The sequence below is a fragment of the Ips typographus genome, linkage group LG16 (genome assembly GCF_016097725.1).
Source record: "Ips typographus isolate SLU linkage group LG16, UJ_Ityp_2.0, whole genome shotgun sequence".
Taxonomy (NCBI): Eukaryota; Metazoa; Arthropoda; class Insecta; order Coleoptera; family Curculionidae; genus Ips; species Ips typographus.
Window position 1 is genome coordinate 2,973,135 of NC_138437.1, and position 23,532 is coordinate 2,996,666.

Sequence of the window (23,532 nt, forward strand, 5' to 3'; positions counted from 1 at the left end):
TCCGACATGTTCAAAATATTGACCCTTGAAGCTTTATATCTCATGTGTCAAACAAAAAATTTGCTGTAATCCTGCTTGCAGAAAACGAACATAAAGTGCACGAGTACTATAAATAACTTACAAAGGTTCTAGTGACTGTTGAAGAAAAATGGTGAAAACTATCAGACGGTACCGATCATATGGTCGTGTTAGACGGCTCGTGGTTCGCGCTTTGGCATTGTGAAGGTGACCGGGTTTACAGGTTGCGGTAATCACGATTAGTACCTACAGACTCATGGTACTGATGAACCAGTCTATGTTAGATTCTATTCCTGCATATCTTGATATGCATTTGCTTCAACAGGTCTCTTTTTTACTGTTAATTTGACCTTATATAGACCATTCATAAAGATGGTACCAGTGTAACTACTACTGTAGGTACTTGTTTTTATGTAGATTTTCGTTTCAGGCTTGACTATGATTATCAGTTTTGATCAGTGTGACAATTTTATTTATATTCTTTCAAAATTGCGTTCAAAGTTTATATTGAGTAAAATGTCAACGTAGTAGAGACTATTGAAACTACTTGGATAACATCTTCAACTTTAGAAAAGTATAACAAGTTATTTTTTATGGATTTGATAAATTTTTTAAATGATTAATAATTATAAAAAAGAGAAAAGGAATGTTAACGAAAATTCTATTAAGAAAGTTTAATTTTTATTAAACTTTTTGAAAGTAAAAATACTTTTCCTTTTTGAGCTAAACGATTTATCTTCGTCTTATTAGGGTTCTAACCAATCGCTGAAATATCCAGATCTAAATCTAATTTGAATGCGAATTTTTGTACACATTTAGTGTAACGTAGCAATAAATAGAGCGTTCTTGTGTGGATATTGCAATTCACCAATGAGAGAGATAACTATTTGTTGTTTTTTATAGGATTTATATAACCTAATTTTAAGTGCATTAAAGAATATTTTTATAGTCCGTCAAACTGCTGATACATAAGTCGTAAACTGGTATTCAAATGAAGCTGCCGCAAAATGCATGACTGAGATATTAATTCAATAACTCCATTACCAGTTTAAAGTGTTATGAGTAAATGCCATTGGTTAGACTCTTATTAGTTATTAATCCAGTTAAAATCGGACGTAATTCAAATTCTAATAACTTTGTTATTGCAGAAGACAGCAAGGAATCCTTGATAATTAGAGCTGTCTTACGCTGCATTCCGTTAATAAAGGTAATTAGCTGTAATAATAAATAGATAACAGATTTGCTAGGTTTTATTGCAAAAATCCGTTAGGTGTCTATTTACTTAAGAAAGTAAGTGATGAATAATTTTGCGAAAGAAGTATTAGTAATAAATTCAAAGCACGTACTAGAGTTAGGAGATTACAATAATCCAGCAATGGCCTAAAGGAAGATGAAATCAAAGCAGTAATATACTCGTACACAAAGAGGCGTAGTACCTAGACAGTGCACAATTGAAAATACAAAAATAAATCTATACAAATTATGCAAACGTCTGAGATTCAGCAGCCGCTGTTCAGTAGAATTTTTTACCTTAATCCTATTGTGCTTGTCGTAATATATAGTGAGACGATACAACCCAAATGACTATAAATTCTCCGTGGGGACGTTTTTATTCTAAAAAAGATTCGCATATATTTTATGCTTATTTTGTCTAACCGTTTCGGTTTCTGCTATGTCCGTTTTATGCAGTTATTATAAAAAATATGATAATTTACGTGGGAGTCTGCGCTGCCTACCTATGTATCTATGACGAATATTTTTAACGCTATAAATCGATGTTTCTCGCGTGTTTAGTCTCCATAAGTTTGGCTTATTGCTACAGCTTTAACTTTATTGTATAATATATAAAACATTAAATTTATGCATCTATATCTCATCGAGTTTTCGTAGGTGTTTTCATGCTAAATATGTCATTTATAAATTCCAGTTTCCCACCATGTTATAATTTTAAACAATCGTTTTAATTATGTTGGCGTAACTGAATTAATTCCGATAAAATCCGTTTGAAATTTTATTTTGGGTGCTGCTCCAAAACATTTTTATCCCGCGATAAATCAAAATAGTTCAAAAGACCGTAATGGTTAAATTCAAATCTCTGTTTACGATTTACCTACTTCCCAGAGGGGCTGAGGATCTTCCTCGACGGCTCCGTACCGCACAATATCCTACATATGTAATTTTAATCTCCATTATTAAAATAGTTATCTCGAATCTGCATAGTAATATGATACCGATAGCATCAAGTGAAACCCTTACAAATTATATAGACCTCCGGACGTGAGATTTGGGACTCATGTTAGTTTTAAATTTAAATATTCATCGACGATGCGACAAGGAGTATAGAGTGTAGTTATTCGATACAGTAAATTTATTGACCGGAAAGGGGCCAAATGTAAATAAGAAACCCGATTTTTGAGCAAGCTTCGTTATATATTCACTGATGATTGCGAATGTGTGAAAGGTATCACTTTTCTTATAGGGTTACAGTACTACCTAATTGTCGTACTAGAGAAAACAGTTTTTGTGAAGTGAAGAAAACTTAAGTTAATTCTACAGTGCAATGTGTAATTCACCAAAATTTTTGCAAATTATTTCAAGATAACTAAATGAACGTAAATTTGGTAACACATGTTACAAATGATAAAATTCCTAAAACCGAAATTTTGAACAACGTTAAACTCGAAATTTAGCAAGTAGAAAAGTTATAGATTTTTAATTTTTTTGGTTACGTACGTCATTAGAGTACCACAGAATTCGTACCATAAACAGACAACTGACAAAATCCTATTCAAAGCGATGTAATATGTAATGCATAATTTATTTAATAATAAACAGTCGATTTTACCATTGTTCAGTGAAAATAATCAAACAAACATAAAACATTCTCTACATCAATATAAACCATCAAATTTCCGTTGACACTTTAAGTGTCGTAACGAATTGCTGACGATTTCTTTTTCATGTGGTTGTCGTCGATGTCAGTCATGATTCTACCGAAGTAATAAATGATTTGTACTTTAGCCTTCAATTTAACCAAAACATAATTATCTTTGTTCGGTTTGCCAAGTTTATCATCCAGTGTCAATGGAAGTGCGTTATCTGGTACTTTCTCACCTGTCGATAACCGGGACATTACTACTTCATCTTCTTAGCTCTTGACAGTTTTTATGTATCTTACGGCCATTATTATTTATTTTATCCTGCTTTTTAGTTGTTGGCGTGGCTGTAGTTTGTTTTAATATTTTTTTTGTTATTAACAGACAATTTTAGATATGACATTGGTTGTGTCATATGAGGTGTACAAGCATTGGTGGATGCTTTAGCCTTGAATGTAGGTACTTGGCAAGTTTATCATCCAATGTCAACGGAAATGGATTATCTTTTACTCTCTCACCTGTCGATAATGGGGACATTCCTACTTCATCTTCATAGCCTTGGTAGTTTTAAATATCTCAAGACGATTTTTTTTTTAAGTTTTCAAAATTTGTCTATGTAAGGTCAAAATTTGTGTTGCAACTTATTTTCAACATTTAAACGTAATATTACTTTATTGTTTAAAAAAATCTAGGCTACCGTTAACCAAATACATTATTATGATATACGTTTTCCATGCAAATTGAAAGAGATTTAGGCATAAAGATTGTCCCTTTTTGTCTTGAAATAACGTCCCTTTTCACTTAATGAGACTATAAGTTTTATAATTATTAAATAATAACAAATAAATGAAATTGTAGTAAACAATCTCTTAAACCATCAGATTTCTCTTTAATTTCACGTTTAGTAAGAATCGCAATTTCAGTTTTTATCAGATTAGTTCCACTAGGATGAGCCGTATATTTCAAAACAAGGCGCCAAGAGATTTATTCGTTTAAAGTGGCGGACGTATTTGTTTAATGGGGTGCAAAAACACGAGGGGCACAAATTAGGGCAAGCGAAACGCTGATTGGTAAATGACTGGGATAAGATCTTAGGACGTAACATAAACAATAATTTATTTTGTATCTGCGGGACACGTACCGGGAGCAAACTGAAACGGCATAAAAATAATACCGCATTGTCACGCGAAATGAAACTAGAGACGCCCACGTCACGCAATGTCTGGTAAATTCAGTTAAGATACCAGAACGTCAGGATTTATATCCAGAAACCAATCAAATAAACAAGAGTACTCACGGCCACAGGTCAGCTAGTTTATCTTTAGTGTCAGCTGGCAAGGGTGGCAATTTGTAGTATTCATAGATCAACCCCATGGTGGCGGTTTGGTCCTCAACTCCCCCTCCAATGTTAAGCATTGCGGTAGTAGCAGCAGTTAGGGGATGTTCGTAATACGCTCTCCAAGTTTGCTGATCGTCGGGAGGAGTAGCCCCCTCAGCCAATTCAGCCATACCCCGGGGGCCTACCACTGGCAAATCCGCGTTTCCCCCTTGCGAGGACGATTCGAAGTTTTCTTTGCGTTTTCTGAAACAAAAATCGTTTTATGAGTAATGCGAACGTTAGGAATTATTTGCCTGAAGGGCAAATAAACCATCTGCTTAACCCTACCGAGGGTTGCGTATTTAAAAGGGATAAGAAGCTACGAAGTCTAATCAATCAATGTCGCAAACTTAACATTTTAAATACACATTCCATTAGTTTTCACATCACGTTTTGTAGATTTTGAGCCCCCCTCTTTAAATCGGGAGCAATTAATCTATTCTTTTTTCTACTCGAATGGTTTGTAAAATTATCTTTTAGAGGTGCCTGTTGCAAAGCGAATTTTAATGTTTCACTTTCACACTGATATTTCATGTAGTTTGCGTGTGTGTGCCACCCTACGTTATTTTGATTATTTTGTCGTTGAAAAAGTGGAAAGAACCATAGACAAAACGACTACCATTAAAACCATATTGGTATATTAACACTTCCACAAATTAAACAGAAAATTGCAGCCAAGCGCTTACCAAATACATTTTTACCAGGAGACATCAACAGTCAATTAGATGCGAAACTCCCGCTGCAAACTACCTTTATGTCCGTTTCCCCAATATTGGCTAAGTTGAGTTTAAGTACAGCTTAGATAAGTTTAGTTTAGTTTAGTCTGTCACATTCAAATCTCAACTTATCCTTAAGTTGTACCTTAAAATCGACTTGGAAGTGTTAGGTAAACAGGCATAAGACGGTTTTGGTTACTTTGGTACTTAAATAAAGAGCAAAAAAGTTGATTTCGGTGTGTCAGACCACTACAAAAACGTAATTTTGGTATCAATTACATGGCATTTTCAATAACAATTCAATGAATTGCGGTTGTAATTTAACCAGTACCGTATATTAAATTACAAAGAAACAATATACAGAGGGTTTACTATATATGCGCTGACTCAGAGGTATACAGTGTGTAAATTTAAGATTTCAATCAACTTACTGCATTACAGACATTACAGTTTATGGAGTTTTCAGATAAATTATTTTAAACCTATCAGTAAAGGCTAGATATTATGATTTGTTAATTTTGAAATATATCAGTTTTATTAGTTATAAAATTTCTACTATACTAAAAATATATATTTTTAGTCGATTTGTGTGAATGTACCGTTTCAACTAATTCTCTAATTTAACTTTCGTTATCCGTGTTAATCTGCTCAAATTTAAAACGCTTTTTTGTCAGTTATTTGTCCCCAGTTGATAATAGCAATGTAAAAGCTGCTAGGTGTTGAAAACGTGTAGTTGAAAATTGTGTTTAAAACAGTAATATTGGTGCTTTTAATGTAATTAAAACTCACGCACTGTTAGAATGGCTCTACGTAAGTAATGTAAATACTTTAAAAGTAAGTTAATTACCCAATAAAGTTGGTTACTTAAAGGTGCGGATAAAATGCTACTACAGTTTTTTGAGGCGTAAATATGACCCAACAATTGGATAATTTTTCAGATACAGAGTGTCCAAAGTTGAAACTAGTTTTAATTTTCCATAAATAACTCTTAACAATATTTTGGTATGGAATACTTGAAAAAAAGTTGAAACTAATTATGAATTATAAAAAACTATGAAATCTCACTTAATGCCTAAGTTATCAATTATTCTAATTGTAGTCAATCAGTGTTGAAACAATTAGCCTGTTTAATTTGCGTTTACCGTAATTCCACCTTTAGAAAAGTATTACAAATCAAAGTATTTATTTACAATTCATACAATTATTATCGGCTACTACGTGATATTGTAGGAAGTTTTGAATGAACTTAATAAACGAGTTTGTACGTTTTAATTGTCTGAATGAAGCAGGTTTCTGTTGAAGTTTAAACTTGAAAAGGCATAATATCCTTTATTCACCTGATCGAGTAAACCAGTTATGTATTATGAATTTGTTGTGTCTAGTCGTAGAACGGTTAACTGTCTTGTTTTCTAGAATTTCTGCCTAACAAGAAGTATCAAGGAAAAAGTTGTAATATGTAATGGTGTAATGCATCTATTTCTCACGTCAGTACGCCAGATTGCGTCGATTTTTTTATAGACGTCAGTAATCCTCATTATGTAGCTCCTTGTCATTAAGTCATCAAAATCTCGAAAAGTACAAAAGGTGCAACTGATATGCGTGCATAATATGATTGATATATTTAAGTGCGTTGAAGGGTGAATGTCATGCACTCTACCACAGCTTCCGATATTTTTTACCTGCCTCGTTTGAGCAAATATAAAGGGTTACACCTTTTGGTTATAGGCATATACACATGCAGAATATAAAGCCTTTTGTTGCTCTTACTTTCGATGAACAGCTACTTTGTGTTTGTCCGTTTCATCTTGTTGAGCACGTTACTTTCTGACACTGTTTGATGCTCCTAGAATATCTTTTTCAATGCGTCAGTGGGTACTTTAACATAAAATTTACAAGTGCTTTCTATGTTTATGTTAAATGACTCATTTCGCATAATAATTAATAACTGAAAGAAATATTGTTAACAATTAACGAAGCTTGCAGCAATTAAAATGTTATTAAGGCTCAGGAAAATCCACAATTATGTATAAATGCATAATCAGCGCATAAAAATGCGAAGAACGTTCTTCATTTAAAATAAATAAGTCTATTAAGTCGTAATATTGTTGGAAGCCTACGCAGACCTATGCCCGAGTAAATTAACATATTTATGAAAATAAAATGTTTCAATTGATCAGCCATTTAAATCAGATCGGTTGACATTTTAAATGATTAGACATTATAGTTTAGATCTGGTAGAATGTCTTTTAGATATATTAGCGAAAGTTGCTTTAAAATGACAAATAGCCGCGCACTATAGCGAAATAAATCACATTCTTAAATTGAAACAGGCCACACCCTAACAAATTAAAAATTTAGCTCCCTGGTATATTCCGTATTCCACTAGGGAAATTTACACCATTATTTATAATCAATTAATAGGACTAGTGAGTTTCATAACGTTTACGCATTCAAACCTCCGCGATATAATTCATATCAGCGTGAACTCAATAACTCATAATATGCAAGACTAGTCCAAAAATTCCCTATTAGCATAGCGAATCAATCTTTAAGCTAATCATTAAAAATCCCAACCTGTTAACGGTACATGAAACGCAATCAACTAAAAGTAAGATAAATTTTATAGCTAGTGTTTAAAGCACAAATTGATCGAGAGACAAATACATTTACGCAATACTGTGTGATTTTTTGAAGTTATTGTTGTACCTGTTAAAGAAACAAAGTATAGTTAAACACAACTTAATTAAAATCTGTGATTTGCAATTGCATAAATACGGTAGCTTTCTTTTCGTCTGCCTTGTTACACTTTTTTGTCTACTTGCTCCGTTCACTATTATCAATTAAAGCAAGTTTTACCCGCAGTTAGTTAAAAGCCCAGGCTGTTAATAGTTTCACCATTTTTCTAGATCATGCTATTTATGGCACTTTTAACTACTGTCCGTGCAAATAGCCCTTATTAATGACGCCTTGTAATATTTAAAACGTATAATTAATGCACCTGATTTTGCAATTACCATTGTCATGTTTTTACCAGCTTGGCTTCGTATTTTATTATTGTGCAATAATGATTTTTAACTCAATCCAAATGTACGCAGAAACGGATTGACAAGTAAAATGATAAGAATTTATAACTTTTGCAATCACGTAAGAATTACTCAGCTCGTTGTATATTCAGACATTTCAAAGAAATATGACTGTTTATGAATATTAGGTCCGAAAACAGTTGGAGGCGATAAGGAAATTTTATTTGTGAATTGCGTCGGAAACTCTAATTGAAAGTGGAACAAACACACTCGATAGTACTGGCAGAAATCGTAGTATAAGCCAATAATCGCAAATCAAATTTTTTGAAAATAATCGCCTTGTGTTAGTGCTACTTTATTATCTCGAAACTTTATTTCAATAAATGATTTATACCAGACAGGCGAATATTACCCAGGGTGTTTCGGAAAATATATATCTACGCATAATGCAGCACTATAAAATTTGTCCTAAATATGAACAATTACGAGCGCTACGTAGCGCTAATCGTGAGTTACGCAATTAACTGATCCTGCATTATTCTACTGAAAAATATTGATTTAGTATTATAGGTACGTTTTGTCTATGTTATTAAATGATTTTTTCCTACGTAACAACCTACAGATTGACACCATTATTCTGAACCCATTTCTCAGTTTTAAACGAACAGAATAGGAACTCAACCAGCAAAGTGAAAATCAAACTTTCGGTCTGAAATGTAATTTGGCACTTTTTTATGCGATTTGTAGGGATTTCTTTCTTGACTTAAGCAACCTAATTCGATCCTTTTAATGGGTTTCGACGTTTTACGGTCCATGTTACGAGTGTCAAGGTTTCCAATGTCAAAAAGGCACAGTTCCTACGAATGTTATTCTAATAATTAGTTCAGGCTCTTAAACCATCACTAAAGTATGTATTTTAAAAGTGCCAACTTAGTATAACTTAACTTTTGTTAGTACTTGTTAAATTAACAGTTCGTTCAGGTTTCAAAAGTCATTTATAGGGTTTAATCTCATAGTAAATCTTGCAGTAATATTGCTGAGAGGATATTCAATTGCTACTCTGTACAATATTATACCGATAAATTTAAATGTCAATGCCTATTTAAGTGACCTGACACTTGTCAAATATCTGCATGAAGTAGCAGTAATAATTTACAGTCCAAATTATGTTTTTTTTTTGCTTTTTATAGGTTTGGTGTAAGTAACATTTAATGTAAAAATAGCCACTTAAATTAGTTGGAATACCTACAATACGTTTCCAAATTTTTAAATTATGAGAAGGACCCAACAAAAAAACAAGAAAAATAAATATTTGTACGACGCATGTACAGGGTTAATCGCTATAAATCACCTACCCATTATTATCGTTATTATTACGTGTAAAAAAAGTTATATACAAAAGTTGTATGGTTTTAACTGAATTTTCTTAATGTACTCAATCAAAAGTTGAGATATTTGCACTTTACAGGTGTGTTTATTTTAATTAAGATAATTTTTTTCTGTTTTCAGTAATACACGATATGTCATATATTTATCTTGAACCGTTATTCAGTTATTAACCATAGAATTTCACAATTATTGTGATTACGAAATTGTTGAAAAGTTAGCCATAAATCTGACAACATTGTGTTATTGGCATATTATTAATTAAGTTATGAAAATGTTATCTTAGCAATAAAGAAAAATTTGTAGGTATTATTTTCGAAATGTTAACAATAATTCCATAATTACAGTGAGTTTAAGGTTAATAACTCAAACAACAGTTCAAGAAAAATACTGCATACCGTATATTTTTGAAATCAGAAAAATGGATCTTTTTAATTATTTGATAATATACAGGGTGTTACATTTATTTCCTAAACTGAATAGCCAGTATTTTTGTTTTGTTTTTTAGTCTGCGTTTTTTGTTTTTAGAGGCTTTTTTCTTGCCTCTAAACGTCTAGTACAAGCAATTGATTCTTGTGTTTTACACCTCAAGTGTGGTCCACCCAAATTCATAGTTTAGAAAAGTAGCGTTTTACAGGGTGATAATTAGCTAGCATTAATAATGACAATATTTAACGTCAGAAATGATTAATGATAAGTTACACATCAAAAGAGTATCATTTGAAATAATCCAGGTATTATTTCTGTACATATAGACATTATACAAGATAATCAAGAAATCCCAGATTTTATATTACAACAATTTTACAGGTTGATTGGGAAAATCCGAATACTCAGAATACAGAATGAATCAAAATATGCAAATTAACAACTTCGAATTAAAAAAAATCACGTGACTTGGTTTGTAAAGTTGTCATACAGATAAAGGGCGTTTACGTTAGAAACAAGTGTAGAGAGTTTTTTTAAGATATTCTTTTTTGCTGTATTTTTTATTTACTTTATTAAATCACATATCTTGTTTTTCCAAATTAATATTGTCTGTCGTGTTTCTCTTTTTTGATTTAATTACAAAATAATGCTTACGTTAACAACTCTCACATTAATAAATGTAAGAGGGCATATAAACTGAAAATGACCTTTAATTTGTTAAATTTCACTTTTTTTCAGTAATTTAAATTCAATTAATTAATATGTCGATAAAAATAGAACTGCAGAATGTTAATTAAAAAATGACCAACATACAGCAGACATCAGACAAAAAAAGTTTACCTGGGAATGTTACCTGTTTTGGGGTGACAACAACAGCAAAAGTTGTTACATTCAGTATCATTGGATTGTTGCTTGGTGTGTATAAATGCGAAGTTTGCCGATGCTAAATTGTGATTTTTAGCGACACAAATACCCTTTTGGATTGATCATCTGAACAACTCCTCTGTCCGAAAATGTGGTATAATAAAAACAGCTTCCTGCCCATCAGGTAGCCGTTTATAGGAAGGAATGTAATTAAACTTATCTGCAGAAACAACAACCGATCAGTCTGAATTGCAAAAATTTGAAGCTGCTTTTTGGGATAATTAGCTGCGCGCCGTTTTGGTTTATGGTTGGTAGAAGGTAATATGAATGTCAGCCCTGCAAAAGCTGTGTTGCTTTCTAAAGAAGCAATAAATAATAACCTTTTGTGAGAGGAAAAGGGAGAACAATCTCCAAGTTGCTTATAATTCAATTTAGTTCTACGCATGGGTTGACAAAATAACAGGTTCTGGCGTACCTCCGTATTATCGATCATATAATTTAACCGCTTTAAAAGAGCAGCAAAAGACACTGCTGAATTGATACCTATACCGGTTCTTATAAAATCAAATATGTGCACAGCACTCTCAATATATTGTTATGAAATCTATAGTTTACTCCTTATTATCCGAACTGGACTAACCGGTTTTTGGCTCTTTCATTTTAATATAGCAAAAGAACGGTTAAAATTCGGATGAAGTTGGAGAATCTCTAAAAGCGTAACCAATTTGCCCAGCTGGGTTTTGGGAAATTTTCAGTTTGTTGTAAAAGGTAAATAAACAAACATACGGCTCTTTCTCATGTTGAAATAGATATCAGCAAATTGGCAAATTAATATTAAAAGTGCTAATCCTATGATATATGCGTAATTGCATAATTCATAAAAATCTTCCACACTGCATTCCTAAAGATGATAGATAGCTACGAGAAATACAAATTAGATCGCATATTCATGCATGTAAGTTTGTGCTTAATTAAGATGAAAATTTAATTAGCTCTGGATGTCACGCGTCTATTGATTTATACTGCAAAATGTATCAAATTAAATCAAGAAATGATATTTTTGATTGAAGAAATTGAAACTAACTGCCCCTATAAATCCCTTACAAGCTGGACTTAAAAGGCCTAATAATAATAACAATTTTTCATTGCACAATCTATAATAAAAATAGTTTCATGCATTGAAAATTACATCAAACAGCCAATGCCGCTAAATGTTAGATCCTCGGAGAATTGCTCCGCAAAAAATGTGAAAGCGATCATGGCGGCAGTTCGTTACTGTTTCTTGGCAAAGTTTATGGTACTTTTTCTATGAAAACATGAAAACCGTACGGAGGAAAATGCGCGGAAAAAATTCAACGAGGATCCGGTTTTCTATCAAATGGCTGTCTTGCGGGACATTCAGACTAGTAGCGAGAAAAATTCTACAACTTAATGTCTGAATTGCTATTTGTGTTTACAATCTAATTTTAAATCGATACCGCCATTTTCTGTTAATTTAAATTAAATACGTCGTTAATAAAGCGTTAACGGAAAACGTGGGAAATCTCATGGAATTTATTTCCCTCTAACTAAAGTATCTTTTCTCAGTCGAAGATAAAGCTATCCTATAAGTAATAGGCATTTATGAGGATTATACCTCGACACACCTACGTAATAAACAAACTGTAGAGAATAACCTATCTTCTATTCAGAATACCAATATGACTTATGCTTAAGATTAAGTCAATTAATTAAAATTGCTGCTAGAGGAAGTCAGCATCATAAACATGCTGTTAGGCTGTTTATTTTCAGTCTCACAGAACGTGATTACCACACATTTTTACAACCATTCATGTACTAATTACTCAAATCAATTATTGATTATTACTGTTAATGTTTTTACACAAAGCCATGGTTGATTTTTTGCGGACTCAAAATTCTGTCAAATTAAACATGTGTGAGAAGGCCCTATTAGTTGTGTGTTTTATTTGTAATAATTTAAGAGGTAACTGAAGTAAAGTGTATGCGATCTGAAACTTAAAAAAGGTGATTAGTTAATTGACACCATTTTTCGTTGATTGTAGTTAAATTATATGGAAAATTGTTTATTATACATTTTTCTGAGGAATTTTAGTGCTATGTACGTAGGGTTACACTCGCCTTAAAGTTAAAAAAGTCAGATTAAACATGTGATGATCAGAAGGTGGAAGGAGGAAGATGGTGTGACGTCAGAAGTAGAATCATATTCTTTCTACTTTCTGCACGTTTCGTAGATATTCCAATTCAAAAAGTACTTAAAACTAGAGTTGGGCACGCGGAAACTTACCCAATTCAGTCAGTAATTACCTTTTACATTGGCAAGATTCGCAAGTTTAGTGCAAAAAAATGAAAAAACTAGTTAAAAAAAGTTAATCCAATTTCTAGGATAATTGTTTCTACTTCAAATTTAAAATTGATTAGAAAAAGATTGCAACTTCAAATATTATTATACAGTCAAATGTCTATTGAATAAATGATATTTGATTAATTTTAACATATACTTTGTTGAATGAGTATTAAAAACTCATCTAGAAGTCACTAAGTTTGAATTTTCCCTCGAAAAACGAGTACGAATTCCTAACCTCACAAACAATTAAAACCGGAAAATTTCCGAAATATGAAAGTTTTCAATTTTGCCCAACCCTACTTAAAACACTTCAAGTACCCCCATGTTTTATTTTTTCAAAAATTAAAGAAGTGTCTTTGTGGTTATTTCAACTAATATACAGGGTGTTCCACGATAAATGTGTTGTAACCAGACACCAAAGTTGTTTCGTTACGGATATACAGTGTGTTCAAGTTTGAATAAAAAATTGCAATTTTTTATGGATCATCAATATCCTTATATCGTAAGAAACAATCAGTGCGGTACCGTTTTTTTTTAAATGTTATCAAATAATAACCAGATTTAATGTTTTATTATTGAGTTCCAAGTACCTCATCATTATCAATTTTTATATTTTTTAAATTGAATGAGAAATTTAGGACTGACTTGTATATTATGAAAAAGCAGTAACCTACCATTTTTTTGGTGTAAAAATATTCTCCAACATGCCACTGGAAAATTTGAAAAACACTTTTTTAATTGCAAAATCTGCCACCTTGATGACAGCGTTTCCAAAGTCGTGTTCAAATATGCCCAGAAGTTTTCAAACTATGAAAATCCCACCCTGAAACCCTCTATGAACAAAAAATTGACCAAATTGAACTTTTGACAAAAATCGCATTTTTCCAACTATATTTGAACTCCAAATGGTTTCAGTCAAACATCGTTGGAACAAATTACTACAAACGACTTCTGAGATATTCCAATTCAAAAATACTTAAAAAAAAACCTTATGTACTTTTCATATTATTTAAAAAATTTTAAAAAAACCTGAAATGAAATACGCTCTAACAAATAGAGCACTTAACCGATGTTAACCTAGTATAATAAACGCTTCCACCTAGCAGAAGATTTTACAACTATCTAATTGACGTACTAGGGACAACCAAGTACTGTGGTTGGACAGATTGTCCGAAAAAGACCGTTGTTAGTTTTGGTCCCTCAAACATTTTTTTCGGTATTAAGCCATTTACTCTGTTTGTTCAGGTTCTATTTGATTTTCGGTAAAAATACCTCGCTAAACAATAAAATAAGGTGAATATGCAGCAAGTGTTTGATCAGTGAGTGACCAAACCTAAGTGGTATTGGTGTATGACGGTGACTAGAATAGTTGTGAAAATGTACACTTTTAAACCGTGTAAAAGAAAAATTATACCTTTAGGCTGTTCGTTGTGTTGAACACACCGAGGCCCGTATGTAGGTAATTAAATAGTAAAAAGGGTTATGCTCTATTCTTGAAAACAAAAACCATCGCGATGGGACACAAGGCCTACCCAGGTAGTTGACTGTGTGGCCCTCTATACCCAAGGATAGGCGATCAAATTAATATTTAATCTTTTAAAAGTCTCTCAGGGTTGTCCAGTTCATGCTTAGTTAGGTTAGGTTTTAAAACTAGAAAAACTTACGAAATAAATCTTGTGGTTAGTGTCGTTAGCTCTAATTTGCTATAAATACTCTAACATTCAACAAGCTCAGTAAATAAAAGGCTTCATAAGTTAAATGATGATTGTCTTCTCTCAAGAAGGATGATGGTAATTTCAGGTTTGATAAAATCGATAATTAATGCATGGGGACAACCCTGAGAGAGTTTAGGCGAAGGTATTTTTTAGCCTCAGGTCATGTGGCTACTTGATTGAAACAGCCTTATTATAGAGACCCCTTCTGGACGCTACGTAATATAGTCCGTTCAACGCTTTGTCTCTTTGACTGTGAAGTCCATAGAACTGCAATGAGTGTAATTTTACGTTAAATAGATTTATTCAACAATTATTCAGAATTGCTTAAATGATTGTACGGTCATAACAAATAAATGATATGAAGAAACATCATAAAGTAGCATTGGACTTTTTATATTGTGTACTTGTAACTGTAGACTCGACACGAAGGTTTGTCTTCAATCCACAGTGCTATTCAGTTTTATGGCTTGAAACGGCAATCTTAGTTGCATAAAATCAAGCTTGAGTAAAAATGGAGATGCACTGAGAATAGATATTTGAGTTTAGTAGCTAAACAATTCATGAAAGCAATTAAATGCCCGCTTAGTTTACATTTGGTGTAGTTTAAATACTATTCTTAACAATCTGAGTATTGAATGTTTAGATATCGAACTTGCTTTTTGCTCACAACTGCTAAGAGCAAAGGTCTGTAGTCACAACATCAAATGGCATGGTACCGTACCACCTGATTGATGCAACGGTAATTATTTTTGTCGTTTTTATTATTATTGTCAGTTTCCTATGCAAGTATTTGCATATAATCACTTTCTATACTTGGATTTTGCATCAGATATGTGAAAACATGTCATTTATTTTATGGTTGGTGTTTGAATGAAGTTCTTGTACAAACTAATTTTTGTAATTTACTATTATTAAAAAGGTTATAGCTGCACAACCCATATCAAAAAAGAAACAGATGAATCAGTCTAATAGTACAATTGCAGACAAAAAAAGATCTTTCTTGACTTTTTAAAACAAAAAGATGAAATGTATCTTGACTATTTCATACATCTTAACCATTATCCATTATTTTTGAAAAGCGTTTTAAAAATATTTTTGAATTGTATGATACATTAATGAAGTTTACAGACTTTCCAAATAAAGTCAGATAACATGGTTTGAACAGAATGATATAATTTGATATACTTAATAATTGTATTAAGGAAACAGACATTTTTTGGACAATAATTGTCTTTATTAAAAATTTTCGCGATATAGGGAGTAACACAACAAACTTAAAGGACCTATAGAAAATACCAATGGAACATTAAAGTTTCTAAATTTATAAAACACCACGTATACCTCAAAAGCTACTAAAGCTCCAACACCACGCGTCCAAAAAACTTTTGCTTAGTTTTGCAACTCCTATATACCCAATAAATTTGTTATATATACGAATTGGAATTAAAAAATGCTGTAGTAATTAATTACTGTAAAACTAAGCCAAAACTGAGATGAACTCTTTAGCAAATAATCTGCAAACTACTAAGGGAAATATATCTGACATTATGAGAGAGTTAGAAAGCTCTAAAGCTCTAACGGCGTGTCTAGAGAATATTTTTCTCTTAATTATAAATTTCCTACATGCCCACTAAGTTTGTAAGAATACGTAATTCTTTAACACCCTGTAGAGAAATATGTTTTTTAAATGCAGGGTATAACTAACTTAACGCAAAATTACGCAATTAAAGTAAGGTTAGTTTTGGGCTTATCTCAGATGGTAAGAGAGAAAAGCATTGACGTATGGAAATTTCACTTGGGTGAAAATCGTAAGAAAAACGAGTTGTTCATGGTTTTGACTTGACGAAAGCTGTCCAAGATTTCAAAGCTACATATCAGGGTAAATCAGAATGTATTGACAGAAAAGGAAATTAAAAAAAAACAATGCAGTTTCAGAAAGAATAATAAAAAATGTAAAATACATAACTTACATTCATATACATAACTTTGGTTTCTTGATCCAATAGATTAGTAATGGTGAAGTTCTTATATTAATATTTCTATTCTATATTTTTATAGGCTTCATTAGGATAAGCCAGTCAAAGCTAGTCCTGATGTTGATTGTCTTTACCCTAAAAAATTTCCTACTGATTGATTTTTTTTTTCTTAAAATATGCCGGTGTTATAATGTGTACGTTACGACGGCAAAGTGTCCCCACAACATAATGAAACGTATTTTTGGTTTTTAGTTTAACATTTAAAAGAAATAAAAAAGGAGTTTTTTTATGGAGAATACAATTTCTCATTGAAAAAAACGTATTTTACTACTAAAAGCTATTTTATTAATTTAACACAAAGAAATTCTAATTTTTTCAATTAAGTCAAATTAAAAGGTACCAAACGATTTGAACCAAGAAAGAAATAACCTGAAGAGTTGTAACGGTTTGAAACATATTGCTATAAATCACTAAACATTTTGTAAAATTAAAACTATTAAGTAAAAAACCAATCTTATAAAATTTTACATCTGGCCATAAACCTTTTTAATAGTCCTGTTGTGTCAATAATTTTAACATATTCACTATCAATATTTATTTTATTGAATTAATATTATTATGGATACTAAATTGGTTAAACTCGGTCTTAAGTAAGGTAAACAATGTATAGACAACAAATGTCGACGGAGAATTTTAATTAACACAAGATTTTAAAAAATCACTCTGACGTGCATAATAACCCCCAGTAGCGTAGCGCCTTCTCGTGTTTAAAAAAATTTGTTTTTATTAATGAGGTATGGGCATTTAAGCACGCAATTAGACGTTAAAATGGTCGAGACTATAACTGAGCTGAATACGCATGCAAAATTATATAGTACACGTATCAGCTGCCATTTTCCTGCTCTGAATAATTGATGTCAGTACTGAACAAGTACCATTCAAATCGAATTTAGCGTTGGAGACGCGATACTAAAAAGTATTAACACCCTTTCTAAAAATATAGCAATTTGTTTTTGAATTTACATAAACTATTTGCATACATCTTAATAGCGGTGTCAATTAACATATTTCAAGGTCTACGATTCATATTTCCTATACCTTCAAAAAAGTTAAATTTCCATATTCTTAATGGCGGCAATTCGTAGTATTAGTCTCCATAAATTTTATAGAAGCTTACAGTATTAAACTACTCATTAAAGTCGTATTGGAAAGTAGGTATAATTTGTCTGTGAAACTGTCCAAAATTATTTAACGATAGTTATTAATGCCCTTCGATTTTCGAACCTTGACAATGCTAATATTCAATTAGTATAAAGCAATTAGCGTCACCTCACTTTTGGCTATTAAAATTCAATTTTGACATTGTATAGGTATAGTTGTTTAACAATAATTTTATTACTTGAAGACCGGCAAATTTTTAAAAAAATTACCTGTTAAGCAAAAATTCTAGGATATATCCGTAAAAGAAGCGCTGTCACTATCACTAGTCAAAACCACCACCAAATCGTTCACAATGAACGCCACCGAAGGCAAACCGAAATCTCATGCTAGTAAGAAGTCACTTTTCCGAATTCTTTCAATAACCTTCCACTGTTGCGAGTATGTGTTATAAATGGTGACTATGGTCAGACTGAACGAGTGGCCAGGTAACTTCAATAGCCGGGCCAACAAACAGGTTGGTATAAGCCACTGTATGGTCAGTTCACGCATGCGTACGTATTTTTTAATGAACGAATGTCACTTCCTAAAAAACTTTTTGCATAATAGGTCATCCGAAAATAGTCCTTTTTAAAATCAACCCCTTTCCCAAAGGACCACCGGTCATCCGGCTATTGTCTAGCCCGATGGACTCAGGTAGAAATCTGACCGTGTCATATGTTTATCATCCAAATTAGGAAAGACAAAATAGTGAGAATGTTCGGCCCCTTTAGTTTCGTAGACACTCTACGTATTTCTTCAAAAGAAAACGGTTGGCAACACCGCCAGGACCACAAATATTTACAATTTTTTGTTCTTAAAATAAAATAAACAATACTATTTTTAGAACCGTTTGGCCCTTTTCAACACACCATAAAACCTGAATTTGCGACACAGAATATATCTCGAATAAGCAATAATAATACCAAATAGTTTGTCAGAATTCTTCGGAGATTTTGGCAATGTTTATACCAAAATTTGTCACTGGATTTTTTCTATTTCATCTTCATTTTCAAGTTTGTTTACTACCTAGTACCTAGACCTAGTTCAGAAAATGCATTTTGTAGTACTAATAACTAAATGAACAAGTAATTAAATAACCGTTCTGATAACAGAATTCAACCATATGGAAGAAGTAAAATCTGTGTCATCAATTGCAAGAACACAGTAAAGTTCAGACTACTGCTGAATCTAAAATTACTTAAAAAGATCTCACGAAATATACAAACTTCCTCTAAACCTTAAAAAAGTGCAATGAAGTTACTTTTTGTATCAATAAATCAAGTTAACCCATTTTGTAAGTCATCTTATTGACATAATTTGTGTATGTAACACCGTATCTCTTTATATCTAGAACATATTAGGATGTAAATACTCATTTTATGATCAATAACTGTCAATTTTTACGTTAATTACTACTATACAAACATTTATAAATGCGATCTAATATTCATTTTGCAAATTTTAGCTGAAAATCAACCACATGGCGTCTGTCATCTGCCTGGAATTGGTTATTGCAAAATAGTACGCATCTTGGTAAATCAGCTGTGTATAGATTATATAAAGTTGATTTCAACCCCTCCAGTAGAGTAGGTGTTATCTACTTCTTAAATAGTTAGGAAACCAACTTGTAACTAAGTCATTAAAATGATAATGTTCAAGTATTACAGGTTCTGTTCAATTAAATTTAGCACTTTTATTAGTCTAACAGAGTTTTCACTTGCATTAGATAATTCTGTGCATATCAGTTTATTGATTTAATTTTACTAAGTGTTTCGAACAAACGGAAAATACTGCAACTGATTGCCAAATATGTGTCAGAATCGATTTGATCAAACCATGCAGTTGTGGATTAATAATAGAAAGTAGAAAGTATCAACAATTTTTTCAAGTCCTTATGAACTGTATTAAATGTGCTAAAATTAAAATAATTAACTTCTTTAATACGTCAGTAGCAATGTAAAATTGTTCCTTGTATAAATTAAGACATTTTGTAAAAAATCTGATTTACTCCTTGTTTATTGTTTAAATTTGAAAACCGAAAACATACGCACAATTTAAACTTCTTTTAAGGGTAATGTAAAAGTGAGAAAGTCTGGGTAAAGAAGAAAAAAGAGAAAAATAATAAACCTTAAGTTGCTTAAATCAGAAATTAATATAAAAAAGCAAGCTTATTCTAGAATAATTATCTAAACATCACATTACAAATAAAATCTTTTATTACATTTTAAAATTCTATACAGGAAAATTAAATGTCTTCCTTCACAAATAATCTGTCTGTAAATATTATTTAAAACATATTCTATGGTAATTTGTCAACATTACAACTCTTTAGAGCACATTATACTTCTCTTAATTTACTTTTCCTTTACAAAATTAAGAGACTTAGGTTAGACGCTTAATTGGAAATCCCATACAATGTGTATATTCCAACTGTGGCACTTTTTTAATTGAAATGCTAAACATTATTAAGTTTTTTGACTTTTTCTTTTGAAAAATTGTAGCAGATTTTAAGAAAAAATAATATTAACTATAGAAACATACCAACAACACAGAGAAAAGAGTAAAAAGACACTGATAATAATACGTTATAGTGTCAATCAAATAATGTAAGATAAAAAACAAAAAACTACTCACTCCAAATATCAGTTTGCTTTACTAAAATAATTCTAACCACATCTTAACAGTCTTAAGACCAGAATTGTAGATCAATACATAAATATTTATTAATCGAATACACGTGGAAATAATTTTTCAGAATACGTTTACATAATTAACTGCCTTTGAATCGACTACCATTTTTGTGGTAAAGAATATTTACTTCCGTCACTGGTTTTTCAGATACAGATCGACTTGCGTTACGTAACCCATTCAGAACAAAATATGAAAAATTTAATAAATATAGCAGTTGCTTCATCACTGACGTAATTGCCTTAAGTGATTAACGTAATTAACATAAGGTCCGATAGTTAAATATATTTTGTGAGTCTAAATCGCATTTTATTAAGTATATTCAATTAACCCACTTTGTAAATTTTACGGCAGTCGAAATCCCCGTGAAAATTTGTAAGACGCTATTAAGTTTGGACACACCTATGCATTGAGTTTTGAATATTTTTATGTTTATGACTGAGAAAATTTAATAGCAACTTTAATGACACGAAATTATAGTATTTCATTTTTAAAAAAGTTTTTGTGCTTCATCAGTAAATCAATTGCAAAAACTTTAATGCAAATGACTAGCACGTCAGTCAATGTATTGAAAGGATTATTACAAAATAATTACTTGAGAACATTGTATTCAGACCAGAAACGGGTTTATAAATTTTTGAATAAAAAAAATGAAGCATAAGAGGCATAATTGGGACCGAGACATTGATGATCCGCTTCTTTATTTAACCATTAATATCCATTGTTTTGGTATGGACATATGTTCAAGGCGGTTTTTTATTCTAAACCATATGATACGGTTTGTGTAATATAGGTAAAAGTATATCAAAGGTTTAGATTCTCTGATAATATGTAGATCGTAACCAACGTAGTGGTATCTGACACTTGTGGAATGGTAATCTTAAACTCAAAGGACATACGATACTCATTTAACCGAGTATCAGTATATAAGCATTGTCTTAACAAAAGAAATACTTCAAAGTCTTCAGCACCTTATTTTTGTTACTTAAATTTAACACCATAAACTGTCTGAGCACGAATATGTAATTGTGTATGGTTATAACTAGACACGGAGAAACCAAAAAAGTGTGAATATTCTTTTCTAGACTGAACTATTTTATGCTAATCAAAAGTAAATTTTCCACTGGATTGAAATATGCAACTAAGACAGCTGAAGAGCACGATGACGTCTTTTTTGCGTAATGTTTTATTGAACTAAAGGTTCTATTCATGTGCATCGAGACTAACGAGTTAAAAGGCTTTCGCAGCCTTTGAATGATGATGTCGGATAGGAGTGAACAAAAGAAGCGTATAGATACATTTATTCCAAAGATGATTTGCACATTTATAATTTCATTGCAGAATTGAATTTTGTTAGCGCCAATATTCATTTGCCACAGTATTAATATGGAGCAGAAACGCGGCATATTTTAAAGATTTATTTCCACCGCGTGGCACGTATTCCATAAAACATGTCACTTTCCCTTGTCTACTGAATTTAAATGAACCAATATCGATTTAAATATACGATATATCGAGATAATAATAATTTTTTACTAGCGATAAGCCACTTCTAGAAAATGTGAACAAAGCGGGCATATCTTTAATTACTAGGCATGATACTGATTAAATTTTGCTCTATTAATTTTCTGAATAACTCTCCTTTATTGTGCAGTCAGACTGTCGTTATTATTGTTGAAAGATAATACCCGCTTCTACATTATTTAGTGTAAATTTAAAATGCTTCATTGTTCTCCTGTTGGTTATTATAACACATATTAATTAACGATATTTTAGCGAAATTAAACTTTACATTTGCGGTATCCCATTTAGTTATTTTTTTTAATGAAAACAGTCACTTGTCTTTAGTTTCTAGATCATGTGAAAGGTAACGAAATATTGTAATGTATTTTTCTGACAGGAGTTACTTGTACTAAAAAAATACTTGTGAGTTTTACATTTAAGAACACCCTAATTATTATGACTTTGACAAAAAGTAGAATTTTTTAATTGCTAAACCATACATAGACACTTTATTCATAACTTCTGAAAATCGTTCTGTTACCTTAATAGCCAATTCTACAACGAGGAAGAAAGCAGAATGGTGTTTTAGTATGCACGTTAATGGCATTGACAGATATAGGGTGTTTGTCAGAACTTTTTATTTCAAAAGTCAGTATTTTTTTCTCAAAAGCGTCTTCCAGGTGCGTTATTTTTTATTTTTGAAAATACATGACATATAACACTTGATATCTACGCGAAAAGTTGCTGTAGAAATATATTTTTAGAAAAAAAAAATGCACCTGGAAGTTATGAAGAAAATTACGAATTCAGAGAAGCACCTGTCAAACGGTGACAGATATTACCAACGGTTTTCGTCATTAAGTTTTGTATCAAATATCAGCTTCAGAAAGAGTCCAATTGTTTTTTGATTATCAAGTTTTTAATTTGCCTTTTTGTCTTCACTGTGTACATCTGCTATCTGTCAACATATCCATAGAATAAAGAGAAAGATTAGAAAAAAATTCAAGAGCAATTTTATCAATATTATTCAATTTGAATGTAGTGTAATACCCAAGGGAATAAATTATTGCTACCAGACACGAGTAATTTAGAGCTCGAATCAGCTAAGAAAAGGCCACAGGCGTCATTAAACGATGATGTCACGATCTCTGTACGTCTCGCTTTAAATATTGCTGCTCTCGTTACTTTCCAAGTTGTTGCAGCCAGTCAGTGGCGTGCTATTATTTTATCAGTAAAATGAAACATTTTCGTCGTTTTTAATAAAGAAAATAAAAGACAACAAGTTTTTCAAAGGAATGGAAACTCCTTCTGCTTCTTTCTTCATAAATTGTAAGACGTTACTGACGATTTCACGGCCTTGGCTGTATATGATAACACCTTTCTTTCCAACCTTTT

At 31.6% G+C, this 23,532-nt stretch overlaps 1 protein-coding gene and 1 long non-coding RNA gene across 3 annotated transcripts in view; one reads left to right on the plus strand and one right to left on the minus strand.

Moving 5' to 3' along the window:
* Nucleotides 1–23,532, plus strand: part of LOC145738796 (uncharacterized) — a 116,485-nt gene that overhangs the window by 19,082 nt on the left and 73,871 nt on the right. The window lies entirely within an intron of this gene.
* Nucleotides 1–23,532, minus strand: part of grh (grainy head) — a 72,573-nt gene that overhangs the window by 18,481 nt on the left and 30,560 nt on the right. For both annotated transcript variants that reach the window (XM_081993848.1, XM_081993847.1), the window contains exon 3: nt 4,192–4,476. In XM_081993848.1, coding sequence (XP_081849974.1) covers nt 4,192–4,476 — 285 coding nt within the window. The remainder of the gene's footprint in view (nt 1–4,191; nt 4,477–23,532) is intronic.